Consider the following 26,696-nt stretch of genomic DNA (forward strand, 5'->3'; position numbering starts at 1 on the left):
TTGTATGTTCGCTTCGTCGAAGTCAGGATCGGTTCCCAACGGCACCCGGACTATCTGTAGCTGTAACAGCACATGAATATTGAGCCTACGGGTAAATGACAATAAAGTTGTTATGGAATTACTGATATTACAACGACAGTAAACTACTTTTATAACAGATATGGATATAACGAAGTTAATTAATATTAGTCCTGGCCTGTATTTTAGCCAAAATGTGTAAACGAATTACTGTTTGAACGAACCATTGCTGTCACATGCATTACATGTTTGCTCGTATCAAAAGTGTTATTTCAAAATTGATTGTATTACTGTTTGTCCTGTCCTGTAAACCCACACAGGCTATAAAATGCCTTGACAGCATGTTTGACATTCCAAATAACTTAGTATAGAGGGCAATTCAGATAAATTTCTTTCGATTTTAAAAATGTAAACAATCCGGAAACTGATATGACGTGTAGTGTATCGTAGCATTGAAGTGTTGGAAAAACTGGGGTTAAAGTGTACCATGAGTGACGTCCCCGTGTAAATGCATGTGCTCCCACACAACATACCTATTTTCCGATTCGTGAATAGAGTATTAATCTGTTTATGGATGTAGGGTTGTCGAATATACCCCTACTTTATTCTCAAGAGAATGACTTATTGAAAGTCGCAAGGAACCTTCCCAATGCTTTGTAAATACAACGCCATACTGCAGTTACTTCCCTTTGTCTGTCACGTATACGAAATAATTAGAAACAGTTTTCATTCACGTGAACTGTTCTTGCTCATGTGATGAGTTAACACCTGGATTGTTGTTTTTATGAGATTGTTACCCCATGTCAATGACTTTTACGTTGAAAAGCGAGGCCATAATTTGAATCTATCGATTTTAAGGTTGGAATACTGACGTTAGTTATTCATGCTGCGCGGGAGCCTGCGCATGTGAGTCACCAGTGAAATGTAAATTAGGTGTGTCCTGTGATATAGACGGTGTTCACCAGAAGATGAACATTTGAACGAAGGGAGTGAGGAAAGCCTGGAGACGGATTCAGGCAGCTGTCAGGACTATACAGCAGTGAACAGAACTATCCCCTGTGAACAGAGTTAGCGACAGTCACACTTTTAGTGATATAGCTGTGGATTGATATTTCACCTGGTACTAGCAGACGACATTTTTCACCTGAGTTACCTGAGTTATGGCCATGCGAAAAGTTCCGTGAGTCACTTTCTATTATTCTCGATTTTTGTATGTGTTCAATAGAAAATGTGTTGACACCAGCGTGAAATATCCCAGGCTGACTCCTGAGTGCGGTGTTGAAATTGTTGAGGAGGTTAAACCCAGTCATTTAACTTGTCATGAAGGAGCGTTTCAATGTGTCCTGTTATTAAAGTGACATTTAACAAGGCGTGTACTTGACCTTTTATTTGTATAACCACAAGATAAGATATATTATCTGTACAGTGTGATATCCGAATAATTACTGTCCTCGATACGTTCGTAGTGACGAGCTGACATGTAATTTTGAGCATTAGATATACATTTGTGAAATTAATATATCGTATTTAATCAACGGAAATTCATTTCATATCGCTCAGTCATGATTATACAATGTATATACAATGTATATAAAATGTATATACTAAACATGACACTTTCTCTTGTCGTCATACACGTTTGGTAATTGGATGTCATGACTTTCTCTGTAACCTGTGACAAGATTTTATCTTAAAAGATTACTCGGTTGTGTGGCGCTATGCATTTACTTGATTACCAGTGCAGCCTCAATGTAACCTTGTATCATCACTACCGAAATGTGACCTACGTGCAAAAGCATAGTTGAACTTTGTAAAGAGCGTTAGCTGCTTTAATGCCGATAGCTCATCCGATGAAATAGTGACATTTCAATTTCGTACTGTGTGTTGCATGGTACTACTATAGGCCGTTACGCCATGTTGACAAAAGGCTAGTGTGTTTAAGAATATGGTTATTGTTTCATTTTTTTGTTAAGCTGCATTTGCCGCTGGCGCCGGACGAAGAGGGCGAGCCGTTTTGTTCCGCCTATGTCGACAGGTGGCTTTCAAATGTGGCGCATTTTGTGTGACAGCATTATTAGGAAATTTGAAATACGAGATGAAAAAAATGTGTTTGCTTCTTATTCAGAGGTTATATTTCATGTTATTATGCACGTTTGTGTTGTTTTGGTGCTTTGTCCTCTTGTTGTTCAAATATTCTATGTATGCAGTAGCGTACCTCACGTGATAAAAGAACAACACGTTTAGACTTAGACGTATATCAGATTTAAAAGTAAGCAAACCGATTTCATTGTTATCTTTTTCTTCCATACGTACCTTATCAGTGTTATTATCGACGGTAATGCGTGGAAAGTTTAAGAATGTCAGGGCGAGGTCGCCACTCACTCAGTATGTCAGAGGATATGCAGGTGTATATGAACTACATTTATTTCATGCCTTGTCTACAGCTACATACTCAAACTTCAGTTTTCACTGGAATGGTGTACTGCTGTACAAAATATATGTAAAGATGGAATGCCTCTAAAATAAAAGGGCGGTGGAGTAGCCAGTTGGTTAACGCGTTCGCTTGAAGCTGGGAATCGATTCTCCACATGGGCACAATATATGAAGCCCATTTCAGGTGTTCCCCCGCCGTGATATTGCTTGAATTTTGCTGAAAGCGGTGTAAAACCATATTCAGGTGATTAGCTTCTTTGGGATGTGACGACCTAACTTTCAAGAGTTCGATACTGGTTTGCATATACCCAGAGTAGAAACGTAACAACGCCACCACCTGCCGGGCTGCAGCATACAAGATGAGTTTGTTATCGGTTAGTTAAAAGGATAATAAATCGGACATGCCTGCCACTCGCCTTTACTATAGATGTTCTGCAGGTGCGTTGAAGCAGTTAAATATTCAACCTTGGTTGCAGTTTCTGTACATTTAGGGTATCAGTGTGAGGATGGGCTTGTGTAACAAAGGATATACATTGTATCTAGTATGTTGACGCTCATCACTCTCACCTATGTAGGTGCAGCTGTGCATTCAAACTATAAATATCTAACGTCATTTGTCTGTCGCGATTATAGGTAGGCCTGTTGTAGAATGTGTTAAATGAAGCGTATCGGGAAACCTCATCAAACCAGACTTCCCTGTTCTGGAAACGCATCCTTCCGAGCGATTACTGTTGGTAAACTCTATACAACATAAGGAAAGTGACATTACGCCGTTCTTGTTATTCCCTAATCCGGACACTTACATAACCGAATGGTTGATGTTATTGGGAGCAGTCCCACGCGGACTGACGGGGAATCACTGGACCTATTATCCAGTTCCCAGTATACTCTGGTTAATGGGTGATTGTGCATTTTCTCATATGTGTGTAGACTATGAATCAGCTCGTTGTATGTAGACTATCAAGTGTAGCTGTGTGTAGCATCAGCACGATGTATCAAGATTGTCTTTACGTTTTCAGGACTCTTCTTACGTACCTGACTGTGTATGATTCGATTTAGTACATGGTTTACTGAACATACTATATTATCATACTCAGGCGGTTGGAGCCAACTGCAATGGTCACTGTTTAACTATATAGCAAATATCATAGTTAAAAACTAGTTGGAAAACCTAAATTATGAACCGATCCCTGACATTGTTGTATTCGTCTTAGAAGCGAAACTTAACGCCATAAATTGATATATTGCAACTCCATGAGACGCACTCTTAATAATTAATCAAATTTTTACTCTAGTACGAATGTCGTCTTGATGTCCATATATGGACGTAAACTTAGTTAAGACCTTATCATATAGTTGTTTTGTTAGGTTGTTTAGTTGGCTGTTTTGTTGCCGGGGAAATCATCAAAGCGCACAATGCCCAACGCCCACCTATCATGACGACTCGAGTATCAGATGAATACATTGTAGCAATCAGTTTATTATTATCGACTGTGTAGTAAATGAACCTCGCCGATATGATTGTGACATCATAATGATTCCCCCGTGTGTGTAAAGTCATGAGAAATCGTAAGTGGAGGGCGGGTAAGCGTAATCACATTCTGTGAGTTTCCTGTGCTCGGGAATATTTGATCTCATTGAGACTTCCCCCTTGTGTGCGGCATGTGTGGCGACTCGCCCCGATAGACTTGCTGAAACTCCTCTGATACTGAGAGACGCACATTTTGCTGATTTTCCACAGCATTGTTTGTTTTTTTTTAAATATATGTTTCCCGATGAGTCAGTAAATTACACTGATACTAGCTTGGCTAAGGCGGAAACAGGGTGGGTAATGAGTGAATATCAGTATTAATCCATACAATACTTGAATTATACGCGGAAGTATCACGTATGATTCATCGGTTACATTTAACACAAAAACAGATTTGGACATACCATGCCTAACGCCCATAAACTTTACCATCCTTGTCCTTTAACGGTATAAAGTCTCAACAGAAACATGTAGTGTGTGTATCTGTGTGGTGTGTGTGTGTGTGTGTGTGTGTGTGTGTGTGTGTGTGTGTGTGTGTGAGAGAGAGAGAGAGAGAGAGAGAGAGAGAGAGAGAGAGAGCTCTTATGATGTACTGAGAGCATGCTGTTGTTGGTGACAGGTGAGATGTCCACTGAACCGGAGGCCGATAATCACTCCAGTTGTAGGAATGTGAAACATTCCGAGCATGTGACTCAGTTGATCGATATGTGACATGTAATATACAGGGAGAATTGGTCACATGTGTCATGTCGTACATATCACATGCCTTGAAAAATACATATATATTCACTGTTTACTAACAAAAAACCGGCTTGTGATTAAACACTGTGTATCCCCATGGGTGAATTTAATACGCATTAATACTTTGGCAGTTGCTGAAGCTGTCATAATCGGGGTGGTAAATGTATGAAACAACTAAGTGGAACGAACGTTGACCGCTTCTATCCCATTACATTATTATGTCAGGTCAGCGTGTTTCGTGTCCCGTGTTGTGGTCAGCTCTAAAATGTCACCTCATATTGTGTGGGTTTTACACCTATGCGTTAAGCTTCACCTCTCTGAAAGGAAAACAGGTTAATAAGGTGGTGTCACACGGGGCGGGGGACAGAGCATGCAGCTCCTCAGCGGATAGTGTAAGTCAATGCTGGGAAAACAGAATCTACAGATTCATTGTACGGTGGGGGATTCGTGGTTAATTAACGCGTGTAGGTTTTATCAAGTTCGGTGTCATGTTGTTTCCGGATTGTAATAACTTTCAGCGTGAAGGCGAAAATAGGATACAGCTGCCAAAAATTGCAAATCCATCGACTCATATATATGAGTAGGGGCACAATGTAGGGGGATATAGTGTCGACGTTTCATTGTACCCTGTTTTTGAGAACATACAGTTAGTGGTGTTCCGATTAACTGAAATAATCCCAGATTGGTCGCAGTGGCCAAAAGACCAAACGATTTTGGAAATATTGTTTTAGTCTTTGAAAAACTTGACGATGGAACATATCTTTAAAGTTAATGGGATCTGAAAACCTGTTAAATTCTCAGGAAAGTCACTTCACCAACTGATAAGTCATGACTGAATATTTCTTGAATACTCCAGGAAGTGTATGGCCATGACATATTAGTCATCACTGTAAAGTATGAAGTTCCATCATGTTATACATATCTGCAGGACCAATCTGCATAGGACAATCTGGAAAAAAAACTCGATGATTATTCGTTGGTAACGAAGCAGTCATCAGTTGTTAGATTTCAACCAATTCCTAACTCTGCATACATACAGTCGCCTGTGCATGTTCATCTGTGCTCGAAGCCACCGCATGCATATTTGCCTTCCAGGCAACCCAGGCATGCAGACAAATGGTGTAATGACAGACCACATAAACGCTGACCTTAACATGACATCACCTGATAATGTAAAGACTTCACGTCTTAGATAAGCGGCCATGTTTTACATGTGCCCCGAACCCATGCACCAGGACAAAGTTTTAAATCAGATGATAAGCAATAATACAACGAATGTCGAATTTATATCTATCCCATGTCTCCGAGTAATTGTTTTAATTATTTCAACTTTAAATCCTGGCAAAAATGAACAGATTATTTATCTGGTAAACTATGAAGTACGTGACATCTTTCCCCAATATCCCGTGAAACCAATTTCATTTTAATATTTGGTCCGCCCTTTGGTCCAGGAAAAACATAAATGTTATACCGATTCCCACAGAGCTCTCTATACGACAGATAAAACTGCACTGTAAAATTGTGGGATTATATGTACATGTGTGATAGATTACTTAACAGATAGACATCGTGGTTTGGTTGGCCAGTGCTAGGAGGAGATAAGATGAAACGGACAAGATTAATGTTTCAGCTGGATTTACATAAAACATCTGTCCATACAGATGACCATACAGAAAGCGTTTGTGGGTTTAATTTCCAGTGCTACAAGTATGCTCTTGCGGCGAAATGAAAATCCAGGATGTGAAGGCTAAATCCTGTTTTATTTGTTGTTCAATTTAGTAAAATTCCGGTCTACAAATAACCAAGCATGGAGCAGGCAATCCAGTGATCAACATCATAAGCATCGATCTAAGGATTTTCGATACGATGTCATGTGGCTAGGTGAAGACTTCGTCCCAACTCGGATTTATCATGATACAGCGCTGTTTCTATAATCAATACCTTGAAGAGCTGGAAGAAAATGTTAGTGTGTTAAGTTGCTCAATCGGTCCCATTCATAATTTGGTTTTATAGTTTCTAGCTAAGCTAATATAAGCATTAAGCAAGACATAGGTAAAGCTTCGCCGTGACCTACAGGGGCGTTTACACTACTAACAGATTTGTCAATGACGTATACACTGCACGTTTGTCACCCATCTATGGGGAATGTCGCACCGAACAATCGCCTTCCCGCTCACCACCCACGACCTGTCGAGATGCACGTTAGGCCCACTGTGAGGTCACACACTGCAGTCAGCATGCACACTATGTGTCTATTGTCATGCACCACCCAGACAATGCCCTGGTACAATGTCAAATGTGTCACCATGCAGCTAACTGGCGGTGTGTCGCTCTCGGGCATGGTTACGTTGAGTTGATTATGGACATCCTGTTTTGATAGCATGCAATGCATCGTTGAGATACCAGGCAGGAATAGGTTCCCAGCAACTCATAATGTCCGTAAGAGCCGACTGAATGTATGTTGGTGATCACGCTCTGGGCGTTGTTCATGATATCAGTCACGGGAATGTGTAGTCCAGATTTGATTATTTACAGACCGCCATCATATAGGTGGAATATAAGTGAGCGAGTTTGCTTTTACGGCTTTAACAACATTCCAGCCATATCACGGCGGGGCACATCTAAAATGGGGTTCACAAGGTGTACCCATGTAGGGATTCGAACCCGTGACAAGCGAACGCTTTAACCGCTAGGCTAACCCACCGCTGGAAAAAGATGACAAACAAAAACGTAATGAGGAGAATCTATAGACATGACCTGTTGTAGGAATACACATTGTTACATTATTTATGCATCTCACAGTCTTGACTGATGCAGGTCATCGTATCGCAATTGCGTAGATTGATCCCTACGATCTCAGTCACTGAATTGTCTTGTCTAGACGAGATCACCTACCGACTGCTGTCATTTAACTGAGTGCTTTGTGCCAAATTAAAATCGACAAAAACGCATAAAAATGGGGATCGCATAGGCAGGCTTCCTAATTTGGCGAACCCTTTGCTTCGTATACCCCGTCACATAAAGAGCACCCGCTTACATAATCCGGCTGTATAGGACACAACAGTAAACTGTCTTCGAGCGGTTTGGTTTAATACAACCCAAAATAAAGAATCGTATAAATGGTTACGTAGATTTGAGTTGCTGACAAGGAGACTACGTTTTGGCAGTGATACCGACCTGTTATGACGATCCTCAAATATATTCTGTTTGTAATATTGATTTTCCTGGTGGTTGACTTTAATACTGCTTTTCAAGATATGTATTCATATTGTTATCAAATAATTGTATGAAAGTTCTTCTCTTGTATTTGGACCGCAGTCATGAGAAAACGTTGCCCATGAAAGTACATACTGCAGATATACACTTATCTCTTCAACGTTTAATTACATGTCTCTGTTGCCGTGCGAAACAATATAAGAACAGCACCGATGTTCATTTGAACAACGTGAAAGCCCACTCATGATTCACAAGTATATAGTTGCCGGATAAGGTAGTGGAGCAGCTTGGTACGCTTTCTTGTGGGCAGTGCAGAGGAAGACATCATATGAACAAACAGAAATACACCTATGCCAAACACAGTGACATTTCCTGTCTATCATAATAGAACGGGACGAACCCATTTATATGAATTTAGAATGCGTCCATTCACAGATGCTAAGACAAGACGTCATACGTGGCATTCTTTCACCGCGTTCCCACATAATGACGTAAATGGTGTCTCTACATTTACTATATTTTAATTTAAGTATATCCTTATATGGAACGCTCGAGATCATAGTCGCCCAGGTATACAGAGATTATATCGCGCCTTTCAATAAAAATGGGATTCAGGTGTTAAAATCTGAGCGTATAACAAAAGCTATGTAATGTAACATTAACTTAGATATGAAAATACTTTTGATTGACTAATGTTATTTAAACATATCTTCTGATTTTACTACATTACATTAATCTACAACTCGTTTATTATTTTTAGAGGTCAACAAAAACGGCAGGGTCCCAGCGTCAACAAGTATTAACCTCACCACACGCAATTGCCCTCTCCCATTAATTACTGTGAAATATCATCACACTACAGGTCCGCGTTCCACCTCATATTCATCACTCGGGGCGTTATTGAAATTAGTTACAAGCATGGGCGTACAGCATTTCACTGATGAGCAAAAACCCATGGCTATCTTGATACACATCTCTCTTGAGATAGCCGTCCTTGCCCCCGGGCTAAGCCATACGAGACACACTTGATGAGACACACGCGTTGTGTGCAAACACATTTAATCTCATGGCCTACAAACGAAGACTGTCAATACATTCGTACGATGCAGGCAAACACAGCACCTGTATGGGCTTCATGACTGCCGAGCGTGTAGACCATAAGCATATGGATTTCTGTCCGGGTTGTTTTGTGCTGCTTCGATGGGGCCTCCATGTTATGGTTATATCAATTCAGTTGATTGTGCTTGAATGCGTGTCAACATTTTGTATGATGTCTTTATGTGCAGTATGACCTAATTCATGTTTAAAAAATCGATATGAACAGAAATTTATTACATGCATGTAGTTTGGCCATTTCTTGGCAGTTTCGTACACTGGCTGTGTTCGCCAAATTCTTTGATGCTCCGCGTGGATTCTTTAAGCAAGCAGTGAAAGTGCGACAATATGTGTAGATCTACGTATGGGGAACGCGCATGCTGCAGTCATGTGTTTAGAGATATGCTACAAAAACAAAAAGAAGGCTCTGAGACCACGGCCATGTATAACGAAAAGATCTAAGGCATTGGCCATATCCAGAAATGATCTGCAATTTTCTGAGGCGGTGACCGTGTTTAGAGCAAGACCTGCTTAGTTCTGAGGCGATTGTCATGTTTAGAGCAACGTTCTAAGTCGGTTATCACGTTTTAGAGCAAGACGTGCAAAATTGTAAAGCGAGTACCATGTTCAGACCAAGAAGTGCAAAGTTCTCAGACAACGGCCGTACATATTTCGATCAAGACGTGCAGAGTTCTTTGGAGGTTATCATGCATAGATCAAGAACTACAATGTTCTCAGGCCATTGTCATTTTAAAACAATCTGCAAATTCATGCGGCGACTGAGGAGCCGTACGGACGTTTCCGACGCTACTGGAGTGTGCTACTAGACGTCCCGCAGTAAATGGTGGTGTAGCCCCAAATCCCTCTTACCATGTCCCTAGTTGTGTAATGTATACAGAGCAGGGGCGTCTCTGTCTACACAACTGATGCATGTTGCGGCGCCTGGTCTGTCAGCGAAACAATTACCACAGTCACACAAAGCCCTCCTACTTGTGTCAGTACATGATACGTAAGGTGAAAGGTACGCCAGGTCACACAGTCCTTTTGGCAGATTAGCGATATCCTGCAAAAAATACACTGTTCAGACACAAAGAAAGGATTGCCTTGTTATCGTGAACACCGTGATGTCAAATAAAGCCTTTTATTTTAGATTTATGCCAAATGGGTTCAGTATAATCCATTATGATCACATTATATACTAGTATCTCTTATACATGAATGCCTTTGTTGAATAATCGCCCAGGCTCCATGAAAACCAAGACTTTGAAGTGTTCCGAGTTATTTCGTGTATTTTTTTTATTGTCTAGTTACCTGTACGTAGTTGAACAATGTCTATCGTTATTTACCTGGTTGTATATAGCATATGATATGCCAGTATCGTTTTGATAATACTTACCATTAATGCTCTTCTAATCCCAGTAATCAACAATTGCACAATCTCCACCATGGATGCACCATAGTACCACAGGACTAGCTGTGAGTTCAATTGGAGACGCTGGTAGGTACTCCCTGCTAAGCTTACAGTGCACAGACTGGGCAGTATAATGTTTCCCAAAATAAGCGTGAACATTCGCCCTAAGAGACAAGATCTTAGCGAGTCTCAAATATGGCTGGGTTTGACGAAATCACAATGGGCAATACTGATGTATATTTCAGTACCATATTTATTTAGCTCAGTGTATATAAGGCACGATCTTATCCCGGCTCTCATAATATTATGTGGTGAGTGACTCTGGTTTTACACCTCTTTTAGCAGTATTCCAACACTATCAAGACGGGGAACACCAGAAATGGGCTTCACAAGATGAGCCTGTGTAGGGAATCGAACCCTGGTCTTTGGCGTGACGAGCGATAGCTTTAACCACTAGGCTACACCATCGCCCCCAGTACTATTATGGAGTTCAACCTTGTACCTTAATATCCTGTGGCATGTTAGTGTCACCTACGGTGGTTGTCCTACATAGGAACAGTACCGTGTGTTTTGTGATGAAGAAAGCCAATTAACCTATTTATGACTGACTCAACAGGGAAGTTTTCAGCACACTGCTGTCACTTCAGGTTAGATCTGTCTCGAGTGATATGGGCCTACGAGATGATCACCTCGAGCAATAACATTCATTACGACCACGACAGTTTAAAATATTTTGTATGTTTTACCCCTGGTTACTTTACAAATGACAAACCGATAAACAACATGATAAACAACATGACAGGGCATGTAGGTACGATTCTGACATAATATTTGATATATCTTATGAATCTTTTAAACACGCATATTTATCTGAATGATTACGTTTGTAATCCAAGTATTCTAAAGCGACCATTAGGTTTCCTGTGGTATATAAAGCATGTTCTATGAATATGTATGGAGAAGCGTTGGATGAAAAAGATGCAGATGATTTCTCTTATAGTCAAGCTTAGGGATATCTTTACTTTTAATCGGTCGGTAAACTAATTTCCGTTTTACTTGAGAAATGATCATAAGTTATAAGGCGGATAAGTTACAGCTGTCCATGGATCTTATAGGTGCAATGATGACGCCTCTGTAATTCCTCAGCTGTGACGTATGAATCTAACTACAGATGGAAACACGTCAGTATAATGTGATGACGGCATTGCAGACGTCAGATACGTTGTATTAATACAACTGAACACCGACAGCAACACTGCATAGCAATATGGGATACTTGATGCATTTGTAATCTCATAATATACAGTAATTCAAATACCCATCGGAACTATTTGGCATGAGTTCATGTCAGCATAAATCAAGAACAATGGGCTCTTGGATCCGAAGTTTGACAGAATAACTGATATCCCAATTATAAAACACTATACGTTATCGGCCAAGATGAAGACAGGTCAGGGAGTCAGTGTAAAGTTTGATCAAACGGTGGTCTGTCTGTGCAAGTAACTACTTAATGTCAATCCTATTAATAATCAACATAGCTTTGATATACAACCTTAGGTATTCCTCTAATGGACCAATGTGTGAGGTTTATGGGCTGGAACGCCCGTTGTATATAGACCTGGGATTCCTCAAACAGCAGGTTGGACAATGTGTCATTCAGATATCAGTTGTGTCGAATTTACGAGATTGTCGTATTGGTTACCAACATAGTTTATTCACGCAACATTCATTTGGATGTTTGACTCTCCATATTGTACATGTTCACGGGAGTAGGTGCCTTGGAATGTGTAGCTTTATAGAATACTCTTCTCTCTGACAGTAGATAAGTGACAGTGTATAGTTACTTCTTCATGTTTGGTTCACATACATGTTCCTTGTTGTGGGATCTTCGTATGCGCACGGACCTCCTATTGCCTACAAGACCATGGTCGTTTTCTTATTGCGCTCTCTCCCCGTGCACAGTCCATGCACCTACCCAACTCCTAACCGTCACATCAGGTACTGATATGTCTTAAAAACAATAAACCATCACTCAAAGTGATTTACTTTCAAACGATATCCGAAACAATTCAGTTGTACTTCCAGATGTTTAATTTCCTTCGATCATGTCCATATTTGAAGAGTCTGTCATCAAAAGGTTTTACGAGTACATGCAACATCATTTATTCCAACCCTTTCCTGTTTCGGTCTCGGACTCTTATTCGGTTGGTTTTGTTATTCTGTGCCCCTGGCCGACTCCCGGCCAACATGAACCCAGTGACGTGTTTGAGAATGACCAGTGAGTCATAAGAAGGGTCCACAGGTCCAGATTATAAGTAGCTCCACGGAAGCTGACCTTCCCATGGGACACTGTAACATTTCACACACCTCTGATATAAAGATCCCATTGAATCCCACACGTCGCTTTCCGCATCCTTTCAGTTTTTCCGCCTTGTTTGTTTGGACGAAGTAATGCACTTTCACTCTCGATCCGTTTCAGGACCGTGTTGCTATTTGTGTAACCCACTTAGTAAATGTCGACTAAATGTTACTAATTGACAAGCCTTGCCTTTCCCTGTCACAATTCCTTCACTCTCTCTTCCTTAGGAATTTCCGGACAGGTTGACCCTGACAATCAGTGTCAGTGGTATATTTATAACATCCTAGAGCGTAAACGGACATGGCGCTAATTAGGTATGCAATTAGGTATCAATTAGGTAATATGAGCTGAATTATATATTATTTCTGTACGATATAGTGACACGATAGCGGTATGATTGATGTGTCCTTTCTGTGAATATTGGCTGAAAATGATTTCGTAAATACAAATACACATAACAGCTTCAAAAAAGTCCATTTGCCTCAAGTTCATCACATAATGAATTGATAGTTCCTGGCACCATTATCAGCTGAGATGTCGTTCCATCTATAAACATTGCGATACGCACCAGATTGAAACACCGAGATATATATGTCAGCTCGTCCTCAACTTTTCTGGATATAAATCACATATAGTACATCTTTAGCGTATCTGAGTCATATCACTCACAGGAAGTCTCGTCCACCGTGCATGCTGGGAACCAAAGGGGGTCTGTGATGTACAGCATGGCGGACGGGTCAAGCGTTAAACAGTATCTACAACCTGTCATATTCACCAGACTTAAACTATGGCCATGATAAGATTACTGCAATGTGTCCATTTCTTTGAGCAATGAACACACCGTATTCATTGACAAAGCCTTCGCTAATACTTATAAACGTATTCTTGAGCTGATTTGTGGACATAATGTGCATAATTATGCGTGATGTGCATATTTCATCATTATGAGATACATGATACATAGTACTTCCGGTCTAAGATATTTGGGAGGCGACGTGTTCTGTTTCAAAGCATGGTCACTTTTGAAAGGTAGGAACAGACAACAATTCAGGACATCTTTGCAGGAAATAGATTATATAAACGACATCTTGATAACAAGTCCATTTCGAAGTATGTGTCGGCTTTAGCTTGACATGTCGGTCGGTCATCCCTCTGTATACAACATCGGGAGGCTAAAAGCAGATACCGCAAATATTGGTTCAGCTCCAGTAGTATTTAGACTGGGATTTTCAAAGTAATGTGACTGTGATCCTTAAAACTGAACAAGCTGTGGGCCAATACGCGTGTATCGGACAGGATTCAGTTGGAATGATGTCTAACCTGATGGATCAGGAATGACCTGAGGATCTTTTTGTTTTGTATGTTTAGCTCAAGGAATTTGCAGGGAAGTTACTTGTGAAAGTCAAGCGTCATTATACTGAAGGGCTGAGTGAGCTGAGTTAAGTTTGCTTAAGTGTCGCTGTATATCACAATTTCTTCAGACCTACCCAAACTTCAACCCATTACAGATCTTTCATCCGATCGCGTTCGGATCATTATGTTGTCAGCATAAAGACATTGTAGTCGGATCCCTTGCTGCTGCCAATTAATTACCTGCAATAGTTGATCTACGAATTAGATAACGCTCTAAACCTAATATAACGAATAGGTGTATTTAATGAGTTCCAATGTCGCAAAAGCATGGAACTCAAACTACACGTCCTAAAGAGGTTGTTGACCACATGCGTCACATGCTTGTTACTGGTTGAAAAAAAACCCCTGGTGACATGAGGAAAGGTAACTTGGGTAGACAGACGACTGAGGATGGGGATCACACAGCATGACCGATAGATATGTAGCTCAATCCATTCAATCAATGAAGCTGTAAAAACAACATGGTCACACACGTGTGTTTATTGTTCCGCTGTCACATTACACGTGTGGCGACTTAATTCGCCAAGGTGATCCCCATTTATTGATCTGCTCCATCTGCGGTATCACACTTCTGTCTTCAGTGATGAAAACATGGACTTCCCGTGGTTTTTGTGTGGTAGTTAAATGTGTGAGGAACAGGTGGTATCTGAAAGCATAAGCTACGTGTGTATTTGGATAATGTTTTTGCTTGCGAATCGCATGGCATATTGTCTAGACACAAAATACACAACACTTATTAATGCTAAGTTCTTGTATTCAGAATAAGTTCTGTTTACGGAGGGTACATTTCGAAAGATCAAACTCAGAATTGTGACAGATATTTATGACCTTATTCATTATTGTTTCGTGCAAGTTTCCAATGTACATGACGGAGCATTGTAGACTAGATTACTAGTCACTTGATCTTCAAAGCTGCACTGTTTGGTAATCGCAACATGCACATGTGTACCACTTTGACGTGTCAACCATCGTTGTTTCAAGCTGTTCTTATCGAAACTGATTTCTCATACCCAGAAACCGCTCACCCTGTTAGGTAAGCCTTCTCAGTGAACATACCGCTGTGTGCATACGTATGTGCGTATGTGCGTATGTGCGTGAGTATACTTTGAATCTGATAACTGAATCTTTCCCAAACATCTAGAGCGAAGCCTTTGATTAGTAGTCTAATTTATCAACAGGTAAATCGACTGACGAACTGAGTAGGAATGTCAAATTATCGACATTGTGTACGCTATAAGCCAATGTTCTAAATATATGGCAAAAGAGTAATGATTAAAGTAACCATCTGTCGTTAATAACAGTGCATATAGGTGGATGTTTTGACACCAATACCTGTTCAGCGTCGGGCTGTACAGTGATTCCCAAAATTGGGCAAGACTTGGTTTCAAGGTGATTGTGACGCATCCTAAGGTCGTATCTCAATAATAAAAAACGCAGTTGGACATTTTCCAAGGATTTTAGAAAAGCATGATTTATGTATTGTCAACTTCATTATTGTGCTCTTTCATCAGTAAATTTCTAAGGGTGTAACAGGGGGATATATACATACATGAAGCATACAAAAGATGTTTAGCAATGTTGTGGAATGAACACACATGAGGCCACTAATATATTAAAACAAAAATGTGATAGACTTTAATAAAAAGAATTTAAGTAGAAAATACAAACTTCTGGTTAAATTGTTATGGCAAACCTGTATGAAGGTAGTAATAATTTTCGGATTGCTTTGTCAGCTGTCGCACAGTCATATACAGAGAGAGTCCGTTCGACAAGGTACGTATGCTATCCCGACAAAGTGCCTTTAGAACACTAGTCCAGAGAAGCAATACAGGTCTCGCAGCTCATTGTTTAAGGATGCTTGTGGGTCAGCGATACAGAGGGCGTGCACCAACAGTTGGGAAGCGTGGCATACTCAGTTGGAGATAGCCATGGAGTCCCTCCACTTGTTATTTGTGAAGTGCCGGTGGTTCTCTGTGATCATCACTTGACATGGAACACACACAGCCTTTCACTTATATATTAACCTTTTATCTTTACTTTCTCCAAATGCTTTCTTCACATGTTTACCAGTGCTATCTGTCGGTGATAATGACGCTCCCAAGTCTCAAGGCCATGGTGGCATTATACAAGACAGCACGCAATGACAACACCGCTGCACCATTGTAAATATAACGCACTGCTCGCGTTCAGGAACAGCACTCACTAGCAATCAGGGTGTCGTGGGAGCGTCCCACATTGTGTACAGTGAAGCCCCATTTGCCCACCAACCGGTCATGGTGGATTTCTACATGTAGGGTCAAGGTGCAACTCTAAAGCTATGTTTCCTTCATCCAAATTAAGCCCGGTTCTACAAAGCGATCACACTGCTGGAACGATCCTAACTCTAATTCATTTTGCGCTTACCACAGTCGTAGAACTATGGTCACTCTTCGGGACGGGGTCGTAGAACACGTCTCTGATGGAAATTAAGTGATCTAAGCGTTTACATGATCACTTCAAGTACCTGGATTAACGGGGTTTCACTTCCGCTAACACATGTAAACTGGACCGAGGTGCACATAGCTTTTCTCTGTATAGTGTCATGCCCTTGTCCCCCCCAAACCCACTTTCTTGACGGTTTTTGAAAGGTCCAATCCTACAAAGTCACAACAAGTACATCTACAAATTCATGCTAATCTGGACAACATCATGGTTGACTATCATTGGTATATCATTAATCCTGGTATTTACAAAATAATGACAAATAAATTTCAAAAGACAAAATGTTTGTCTTGAACTTTTGTTCAAGAAAGCGCAAAACAAGTGTGAGATTTAACGTTGTGATACTCGCGCCACGTATCTCAAGAATGTTCTACAGGAATGTTAAAATATTGGCGCATAATACGACATATACATTACAAACTGAATATGCTACTTAGAAAGTCGAATATCCGTATCATGCAGGATGTATATTATCAACAACTTTCAGCGTGCAAGTAAACAGGGATGAGGCCTCTTATTCAGATGAATACTCTGGATGCCACAACGTTGATACAGGATGCTCCGTAGCTGTGTCTGAGTGGGTTTTACGCCGCACTCAGCAGCGATCCACCTAAATGGCGGCGGTCTGTAAATACTTATAATCGAGTCAGGACCAGACAATCCGTGGATCAACAGCAACTGGGAATCGATGACATGTGGCAACCAGGTCTGCGAGCCTGACCACCCGATCCCATTAGTAAGGTCTCATGAAAGGCATGGGTTACTGAATATTAACCTGGATCTTAATGAACCATAGGTTGTCGTGACCCATGGTAAATACACATACGTATGCCAGCGTAACTGGAGCGAAAACGGGCTGTCCTGATAATGATGTCCCCGTGGGATTCTTGTCTGACAGGTTGTTGTTGTTGCATGCTTCGATGAACGACGACAGAAACTAGTGACTGTAACTAGCCATATTGGGTAAAGAATTCTCTCATACTATGTGGAAGCTGTACTGAACAAGATATGTATTGAGTCAGTAACTGCATCAGAATTTGGGGGCGGTGTCTACCCAACACACAGGAACTATGTGCACATATGGTTATACATAGGCGGATCCACCCCTCTTTTGTCCAAAAATTGTAGTATGTGACCATTGAAACTCGGGTGAAAGTAACGTGAGCAACCCCACTGTCACACTCTCTTTCTCAGAAAGCTGTATCCGTCCCTGTTATAGTTTATAGATATGAAACGCCATTAAACCAGTGTACATACTGTAGTGACGTGTAACACATTAATGACATATATGAAGAGTTTCTGTATTGTCTCGCATGTCCATACTGATGACATATATGAAGAGTTTCTATGTTGTCTCGCATGTCCATACTGATGACATATATGAAGAGTTTCTGTGTTGTCTCGCATGTCCATACTGATGACATATATGAAGAGTTTCTGTATTGTCTCGCATGTCCATACTGATGACATATATGAAGAGTTTCTGTGTTGTCTCGCATGTCCATACTGATGACATATATGAAGAGTTTCTGTATTGTCTCGCATGTCCATACTGATGACATATATGAAGAGTTTCTATGTTGTCTCGCATGTCCATACTGATGACATATATGAAGAGTTTCTGTGTTGTCTCGCGTGCCCTGATGACATATATGAAGAGTTTCTGTGTTGTCTCGCATGCCCTGATGACATATATGAAGAGTTTCTGTATTGTCTCGCATGTCCATACTGATGACATATATGAAGAGTTTCTATGTTGTCTCGCATGTCCATACTGATGACATATATGAAGAGTTTCTGTGTTGTCTCGCATGTCCATACTGATGACATATATGAAGAGTTTCTGTATTGTCTCGCATGTCCATACTGATGACATATATGAAGAGTTTCTGTGTTGTCTCGCATGCCCTGATGACATATATGAAGAGTTTCTGTATTGTCTCGCATGTCCATACTGATGACATATATGAAGAGTTTCTATGTTGTCTCGCATGTCCATACTGATGACATATATGAAGAGTTTCTGTGTTGTCTCGCGTGCCCTGATGACATATATGAAGAGTTTCTGTGTTGTCTCGCATGTCCATACTGATGACATATATGAAGAGTTTCTGTATTGTCTCGCATGTCCATACTGATGACATATATGAAGAGTTTCTATGTTGTCTCGCATGTCCATACTGATGACATATATGAAGAGTTTCTGTGTTGTCTCGCGTGCCCTGATGACATATATGAAGAGTTTCTGTGTTGTCTCGCATGTCCATACTGATGACATATATGAAGAGTTTCTGTATTGTCTCGCATGTCCATACTGATGACATATATGAAGAGTTTCTATGTTGTCTCGCATGTCCATACTGATGACATATATGAAGAGTTTCTGTGTTGTCTCGCGTGCCCTGATGACATATATGAAGAGTTTCTGTGTTGTCTCGCATGCCCTGATGACATATATGAAGAGTTTCTGTATTGTCTCGCATGTCCATACTGATGACATATATGAAGAGTTTCTGTGTTGTCTCGCGTGCCCTGATGACATATATGAAGAGTTTCTGTGTTGTCTCGCATGTCCATACTGATGACATATATGAAGAGTTTCTGTATTGTCTCGCATGTCCATACTGATGACATATATGAAGAGTTTCTATGTTGTCTCGCATGTCCATACTGATGACATATATGAAGAGTTTCTGTGTTGTCTCGCGTGCCCTGATGACATATATGAAGAGTTTCTGTGTTGTCTCGCATGCCCTGATGACATATATGAAGAGTTTCTGTATTGTCTCGCATGCCCTGATGACGACACGGAGTTTTTTTTCAGATCCTGGGCATATCTTTTGATACTCTAATTGTCATTAACAAAAATGGAGTTTTCAGGTAGATATTAACTGATTATTCTCTTTAAGTACCGGTTTGATGTACATTCAGTTAAAACAGGAACATTTCTAACGTTTATACTTAACTATCACATAGTAAGAACATTGGTGTTACAGTGCTCTGGGGGCTGATCATCCAAGTTTGTTCAGAGCTCCTCATCACAATCATATGACTAAATACCTCTTTCCATGTCCTCTGGTTGTAACTGACGTGGTCATAATCCACTCTGCGTCATTTTGTTGTGTGCATGGTTCACTACGTGTGAAGTGAAGGGTTTGACCTCTTTAATCATCATCTGTTGTGGATGGGTGTTAGGAAAGTAATGTCACAGTATGTTCATTAAATTCACATCTGTGAGTGTCCTTTCTTACATAGTCAGATCGCACACACAAAATAACGGTATATGAGAAACCCATAGCCTGTTAGTTGAACCTCTCTAGTCGTATGTCTTTGCTCTTGTCATGTTATAAAAGCGTATCATACAAATGGTAAATGGTGTAGGATGACAGCCATGATTATGATTCTCGTTGACCAATCAATAACTTTTGTGACTGTACATATGCCCGCGGATCTATCTACATCAACGGCCCAAAACCTGCCGCAATTTTCGTTAGAACGTCCCCGAGTATCCCATTTTATGAGCTAGTGGTTCGCTCCACGGACTGAAGACCCAGGTTCGGCTCTTGATATGGGTTCAATGTATGAAGCTTGTGTACTGTTCCCCTACCCAAAGATCGCTGGTGTGTTGCCATAAGGTGACATAAATCTCAATTCCCTCTCATATACTGAACACCACATTATATTCTGGTCTTTCTTGGTGTTATAGGAAAGAAGTCGAGCAGATGTTCGACAAATACGTCACCAACTTTACTCGGCGACTAAAGAAAGATGCCGCTCTCACCATGCTGGAGAATGAGTTTAATCTCTCTGAAGAGGAAGCCGAAATCATCTTCGGGGTATTCGACAAGGACCAAAATCAAGAACTCAGCTTGTGGGAGTTCAACCAGTTCTATAATACCATTGGTGGAGAGTAAGTACGTCTGAATTATGTAGCAATACGTCACTTGGTAGACCTAAATGTGTGTATGACGTCATGGCCCGTGATCACGTGTCAGCGTACACGTGGCTCAGATTCACGTCACGGATTTTTATATTTATATTATTATTATCCTATGTTATTTACTAGTGAGTGAGAGAGTCGCTTTTAGCAATATTCTAGCAATATCAGGACAGGGAACACCAGAAATGGACTTCACACACCGTATCCATGTGAGGAATCGAACCTGTGTCTTCGTTGTGACGAGCGAACTCTCTCACCACTAGCCTAACCACTCTCACCAACCGCGCCAAACAATACTTAAAAACCGCCATGGTATAGCTGTAAGGGAACTGATACAGATTAAACCAGTGATATCATAAACGTTATGTAACAATGTATTGGTCTAAGCAATCCTTGAACCTTTGTAAAAACGTGTGTGGGAAGGCACGTTTGACTTAATTTGTAACCATTTACACCCCCTCTACCTCCTGGCTTTCACCGCTGCTAGCCTGAACGTAGAATAGTCGCCCACTTGCAGGTTAACAAACAAAGGCCAGAAGCAACATGGCATTAACCAGGTGGGATATTTACTGAAGATCATGGGGATTATGGCCCTTGTATGTCATACCTGGTGCAAAGGTAAACTGACTTCTAACGCCATGGGTCACGTTTTACCTCAGCTGTTCTCGAACATGAGGGGAGGATTTATTATTACAAAAGAGTGAATGAGTGAATTTAGCTTTACGTTGTGCCAAACACTATACCAGCTACGTGGCGGAGGTTTCTAAATGATTGTATGGATCTGACAATTCAGTGATCAACAACTTGATCATCGATCTACACAACTAAGATGCAATGACATGTGTCAACTAAGTCAGCTAGCCTGACCACCCGATTTCGTCTGTTGCCCCCAAACTTTTTGAACTGAGTGTAGGAAGAAAATGAAACAGTTCTTCGATTAAATCCCGAACTCTTATATGTTCTTAGACAAATGGATACTTCTTGCACAATATATTAGTATAACTTTAAACGCTGACTGAAAAACGCAAGTAAGTCCCAAACATACACTCCCACTTCCAAAACCCAGACTAAGATTGATTGTTGCTGGGACCTAATTGCTCCCTCGGCGGCATATTATAAGCGAAATGTAAGTGGCACTTAAAACGTACATGTGGTCACTTCGGTATTTAATCAAAGGTGTCTTCGCTGTAAACATTCCTGTCAAGATGATGTATTCCTGAGGACATTATTCAGACGCACTAGTCTGCTTCATGACATATTCGTTTGCGCTGGAGGTGACATTGTTTGCTGTGCACTTTCAGGTGTTGAACGTCCTTGTCAACAGAGGCTGTCGTTAGTATCCAGAGCACGTGGCTTTTTGTTCACTGTCTCGTAATCACTCGGTAATTGGTGGCCCTTCGCGGTATACAATGATGGCTTAGCGTCAATACAAATACATGGTGGTTCTGAAATATCAAGCTATTTGAACAATCTGGTTTGCATGTGTCTCGTGTTGTCTGGTGACCCTGTTCCCTTCAAGGACTCTTCAGTCCTGAAGCTGAAATTTGCTAAGTAAAAATTAGTAAGTCAGTATAGTATAATGCCGCAGTTAGCAATGTTTTGGCAATATCACGCCGGGGAACTGCAAAGTATGAATCAGTGCAGTCAGATTTATTCTGTAGAGATAGTTCATATACTCGAGATAATAAGAGCTGACCACTATACATAATACTAAAATAGTGTTTCTGGTATGTATCCAGGACCCAGTGGACTAAGTTCTGAGGTGGTCGACCTTGAAGAAACTGAAAAGGTCAAGAAGTAAAACATGCATGCTGACAAGATTCTGGACTAATAGTGCTTATGTTGCTGTTTTACGCCGCATTCAGCAAATTCAAAAGGAGTTGAATAAGCCAAGGACTGATATTATAACAACGCTGATGTTAAATCTTAGTATCAATGTAATACGCAAATCACATACAATTATATTCTTTTAGACACAATACTTAATTGTCAAGTATATTATTTGGTCTAAATGTAACGCAGATATTTATTTACTGCATGAACCCAATGTTCTGTTTTCCAAACTACTTAGCAAAGACAATATGTGACTCAAAAGGGTTAACTGTAGATTGCGTGAGGAAGTCGTGCAGCGTTACGAGCTGTCGGGGTATGCTTTCGCGTATGCGCTCTGGACCACGTGTTCTATGTGGTTCTTTCCCATAACACTGCATGGGGCGACCTGGTTTCGCCCTCTGAATATGAATCTCATTAGGACATTATAGTCGACATCAATGCAGATCCTTTCTTAATATACACCTGGCGTTTATTACCGTTATTAAACGCCACTCCAGAGAACAATAGGGTTTTATGGGTTTTATACACATAATAAACAGAAATCTAAGTAAGCATGAGGCCTTTCTTGTCATCAGCAACCTGTTACCATCCATTACAACCATCACCTGTATATCCTTTTCAGGACAATATAGTCAGAAGTTACATGCTTGCTTTACGAAAACTTTATCGTACCCTTTTGTACGTTTTCAAAGTTCTGCTACCTGCTCAACTTGAATCTCTACAAACAAGGACATTGGAAGTGCAATTTCACGATGGGCCTCTACCTGATATGCCTCACTGTGTCACGTTCACTGTCCGAATGTTAACAGATAACCAGATATGCACTGAAATAAAATAAAAAAGAGATAATCTCCAGCACGTTACGCTTTCAGCGACACACCCATCGCAGCCATACGTTTGGTACTCATTACGAGCGCGTTATTTATTCCCTAACATGCACCATCTGAAAGCCACCAGTTAATGAGTGCGTGTTTGGGTGTCGGCCTGTTTCCATAATGTATTGTAAAAGCATTTGATCTTTTGTTAGCCTCGCCGTTGGAGTAAGCTATTTCAACAACTCCATGATAAAGGTTCTGAACACAAAATTGCCTTTTCCCACGTCTGAAATAGATTTTCTACTTTAAATTCGTGTTCCCAATTGTTCACGTGTCAAGTAAAAGTCCTAACTGTAGTAATTGCCGATGAAGCTTTGACGCCCGTTTGACAAACCCAGTCGATCGGATTAAAGTTTTTTGGATCAGTATCAAACCGTCTCCACATAAGCTATTTCTCGAAATCAGAAATAATTCATGCAATTCTTTCCTTCTTATCCTGATAATTGATTTTCAAGCATCTGAGAAATTTAAGCTTATTTTCAGTGTACTCCCTCAGGAATGTTAAACATGCATGAGTGCAACCTGTTATTGAAAGACATGACCTACCATGCATGTCCACGTGCTCCGTAATCTAATAAAATATCAAATTTGTCTAAATCTTGCTAACCCCGAATTGTCCAAACATTCTTGAACACACGCTACACCCCCAGCCTTACCCCCAACAAATTCAATTCAACTGATGTGCCTACATTGCCCTGCTTTCTTGAGCCTGAGGTGATCAAGCCATGGGTACCTCGAGGTTATGAGTGCATGTCCACCCACCTATTGGTTTTTAAAATGACATGCATAACAAATCTACGATATTAGACAGTAAGAGATAATATAATGGTACATTGACAAACATATCGGATCAGGTCCTTTTCTGGTGCAACTTTTGGTGGACGTGAAATCAAATTCCTTAAATCTATCCCCAGCATCAATGGTAAAACGGTAATTTGATGCCTCGAACTCTGAAACTTCAGTGTTTTGGTCCTTGCAAATCGGCCACAAAGTGATATCCAAGAAAAATGAATGCATGTTGGTTTACGAGGTCACAGATGGATCCAGAAGTGTGATCCAGACAAAGGATGTTTCTCTTGCACATGATAAATACACCGTCAATTTGTGATTGATATTTCTCAGTTTAATGATAGTATGGCTTTCTTTTCACCTAGTGCCCACACCTACCTAGTAATGTTCAACGAACTCCAAAAGGACCACAGCGGCTGTGTGGACATCGGGCGTCTGTGGGATGTCATAAAAGATATGAAAACTGGCCAGGGCAACTCGTTAGAAGAGAAAGACGTGGAGATGTTTATCAAAACCACTGCTGGCACCGAGAAGCAGATCGATCTGCCCAAGTTTATCAACCTCTTATGCCGAATAAAGATGTTCCGGGGCGGGGTACAGCCTCACTAGTCAAGGAATCAAGTACAGCAGCAAGAGGCACGCAAGGGTTCTGTGACAAGTGGGCATGATATTGATTTGGTGACAAACGCATCCAATGGCACGGATTTGTTAGATATCAGTGATATTTTGGGGTATGTTTAAGGTGTATTGAAATTCTTTAACCAACTACAATAAAAAAAACATTAGTTGGTTTCCTCTGAAACTATTAGTTCTATTCACCATCAAAAGCGCTGCGTTTGATTACAGTGCAACTTTATTTAAGCAGGAAATATTCCCAAACCCTGTAGACTGTACATATGTTGTAAATGATCAAGATGAGCTTGTGAACAACAAAAACCACAATATCCCGAAGGAGATACAAATGTAACCTGGGAACCAGTCCAAGATGGTGATCAGGTTCTTTTAGCTGCCATGTAAGTCTTGCAATGTACGTTTACATCCAAGGGAGAGGGGATGGGTTGTGGTAACTCAAGCAATCAACCCGTTTTGATCTCAGGTTAAGGCATAATAATGCAATTTCAACTGATACGACAGAACACAGGCAGCATGAGATACATATTTAAAGAAATGGGTTACATTTGTTGCAGTTATGAAGCAAACTTGGAGGAACAGGATATGTTATGGTTGTTGCTGTTGCATATTTATCCTTCGTCATTGATATAAATAATGAAGATCTGACCAAGTGATATGTTGTATATTTTCCAGTAACTTCATATAAGATAATGGGAAATCCGTCACTGGTGTATAACCCTTATATTGACACCTGTTCAGTGCATGTATGATACAATGTGATGCTAGTCTTTTGGTGACTGTGGCTTTACAGTGCTGCTGATGCTTATCTCCCAGCATAACAAACAGCACCTAGCTTGTCAATCTGACACTGTCTCTACATATATAAAGTGTTAGCCATAGACAGTAACCTTTAAATGACAGTCACAAACGGCAAACTGAGCTGCAAGGGAGGTAACTCGTGTAACATGCTGAAACTAAGTAGTTGTGGTGGTGGTAGAAAATACATTTTGTTGATTGTAACCTGCAACCTGCAACCTGCAACCTGTAAATTAGCAAAATAGAAATATGCCCATGAGAAACATTCTTCACAGAATGTCTTCCAAAATGGACACGATAAGACACACTCTGGATACAACAGAATAGTTGATACAGCCATGTTATTTATGAGAACATTGCTGTTTTAATAATAATTTTTTGCCACCACCATTACTCACTTGCCATGGACCAGTCACCTATATTACAATATCATTCATTCATTCATCACTATCATGCTATAAACATCATTCCTATATTATCATGACTATAATAACTAATCTATTACTATTACTACTCTGTAGTTTGACAATTCAAGTGTTTCTTTCATACATACATACATTAAATAGGAAACACATGCATTGTGTGTGATGCAGTAAATTACAGGTGACATTTTCAGTGACCTTTCTTTTGGTGCTTATTTTGGTCATATAATCACATATTTTCTCCTTTTATCTGAACATAACTTGTAGACTATTAGCTGCTACAGCTTGCAGATTGAAAGGGTAACATTTTTTACTTCTCTGAGCTCTTTAAAAAATTATAATTGCTGTACTATTTGATGAGCATGGATGAATATAAATTTGGTAATTTCCGTTTTTTGTCTCACTTTCAAGTGTATATACATGTATTAACATGCAGCTGTGTCAGAACAAATGAAATGATACCTAGTCTATCTGAAAGACATGCCTGTCAACACCTGTTTGCAAAATGAAGCCTGTCTTGTTTCAAGGTAGGTGCACTAGGTATTGAAAACAAATGAAAATCCAACAATATGTCAACACAGCTTCACCAAAGCTCTGCTTTGCATTCCGACTGTACACTTTTTATTGATATGTCTTGTATATACTGTACGATTTACATTATTATTTACAAACTGTAGACAAATCAAAATAAAATATAATGTATAATCATTA

General features: G+C 40.3%; 1 protein-coding gene across 1 annotated transcript; it reads left to right on the top strand.

The window, feature by feature from the left end:
• The first annotated feature begins 709 nt into the window (after positions 1-709).
• LOC137298270 (uncharacterized) lies at positions 710-26,696 on the top strand. Its single transcript, XM_067830451.1, has 3 exons — positions 710-1,198; positions 20,405-20,608; positions 24,501-26,696. The coding sequence occupies exons 1-3, from the start codon at positions 1,179-1,181 to the stop codon at positions 24,742-24,744; spliced, it is 468 nt and encodes a 155-aa protein (XP_067686552.1). The 5' UTR covers positions 710-1,178; the 3' UTR covers positions 24,745-26,696.

Source organism: Haliotis asinina, chromosome 10, assembly GCF_037392515.1.
Source record: "Haliotis asinina isolate JCU_RB_2024 chromosome 10, JCU_Hal_asi_v2, whole genome shotgun sequence".
NCBI classification, from domain to species: Eukaryota; Metazoa; Mollusca; class Gastropoda; order Lepetellida; family Haliotidae; genus Haliotis; species Haliotis asinina.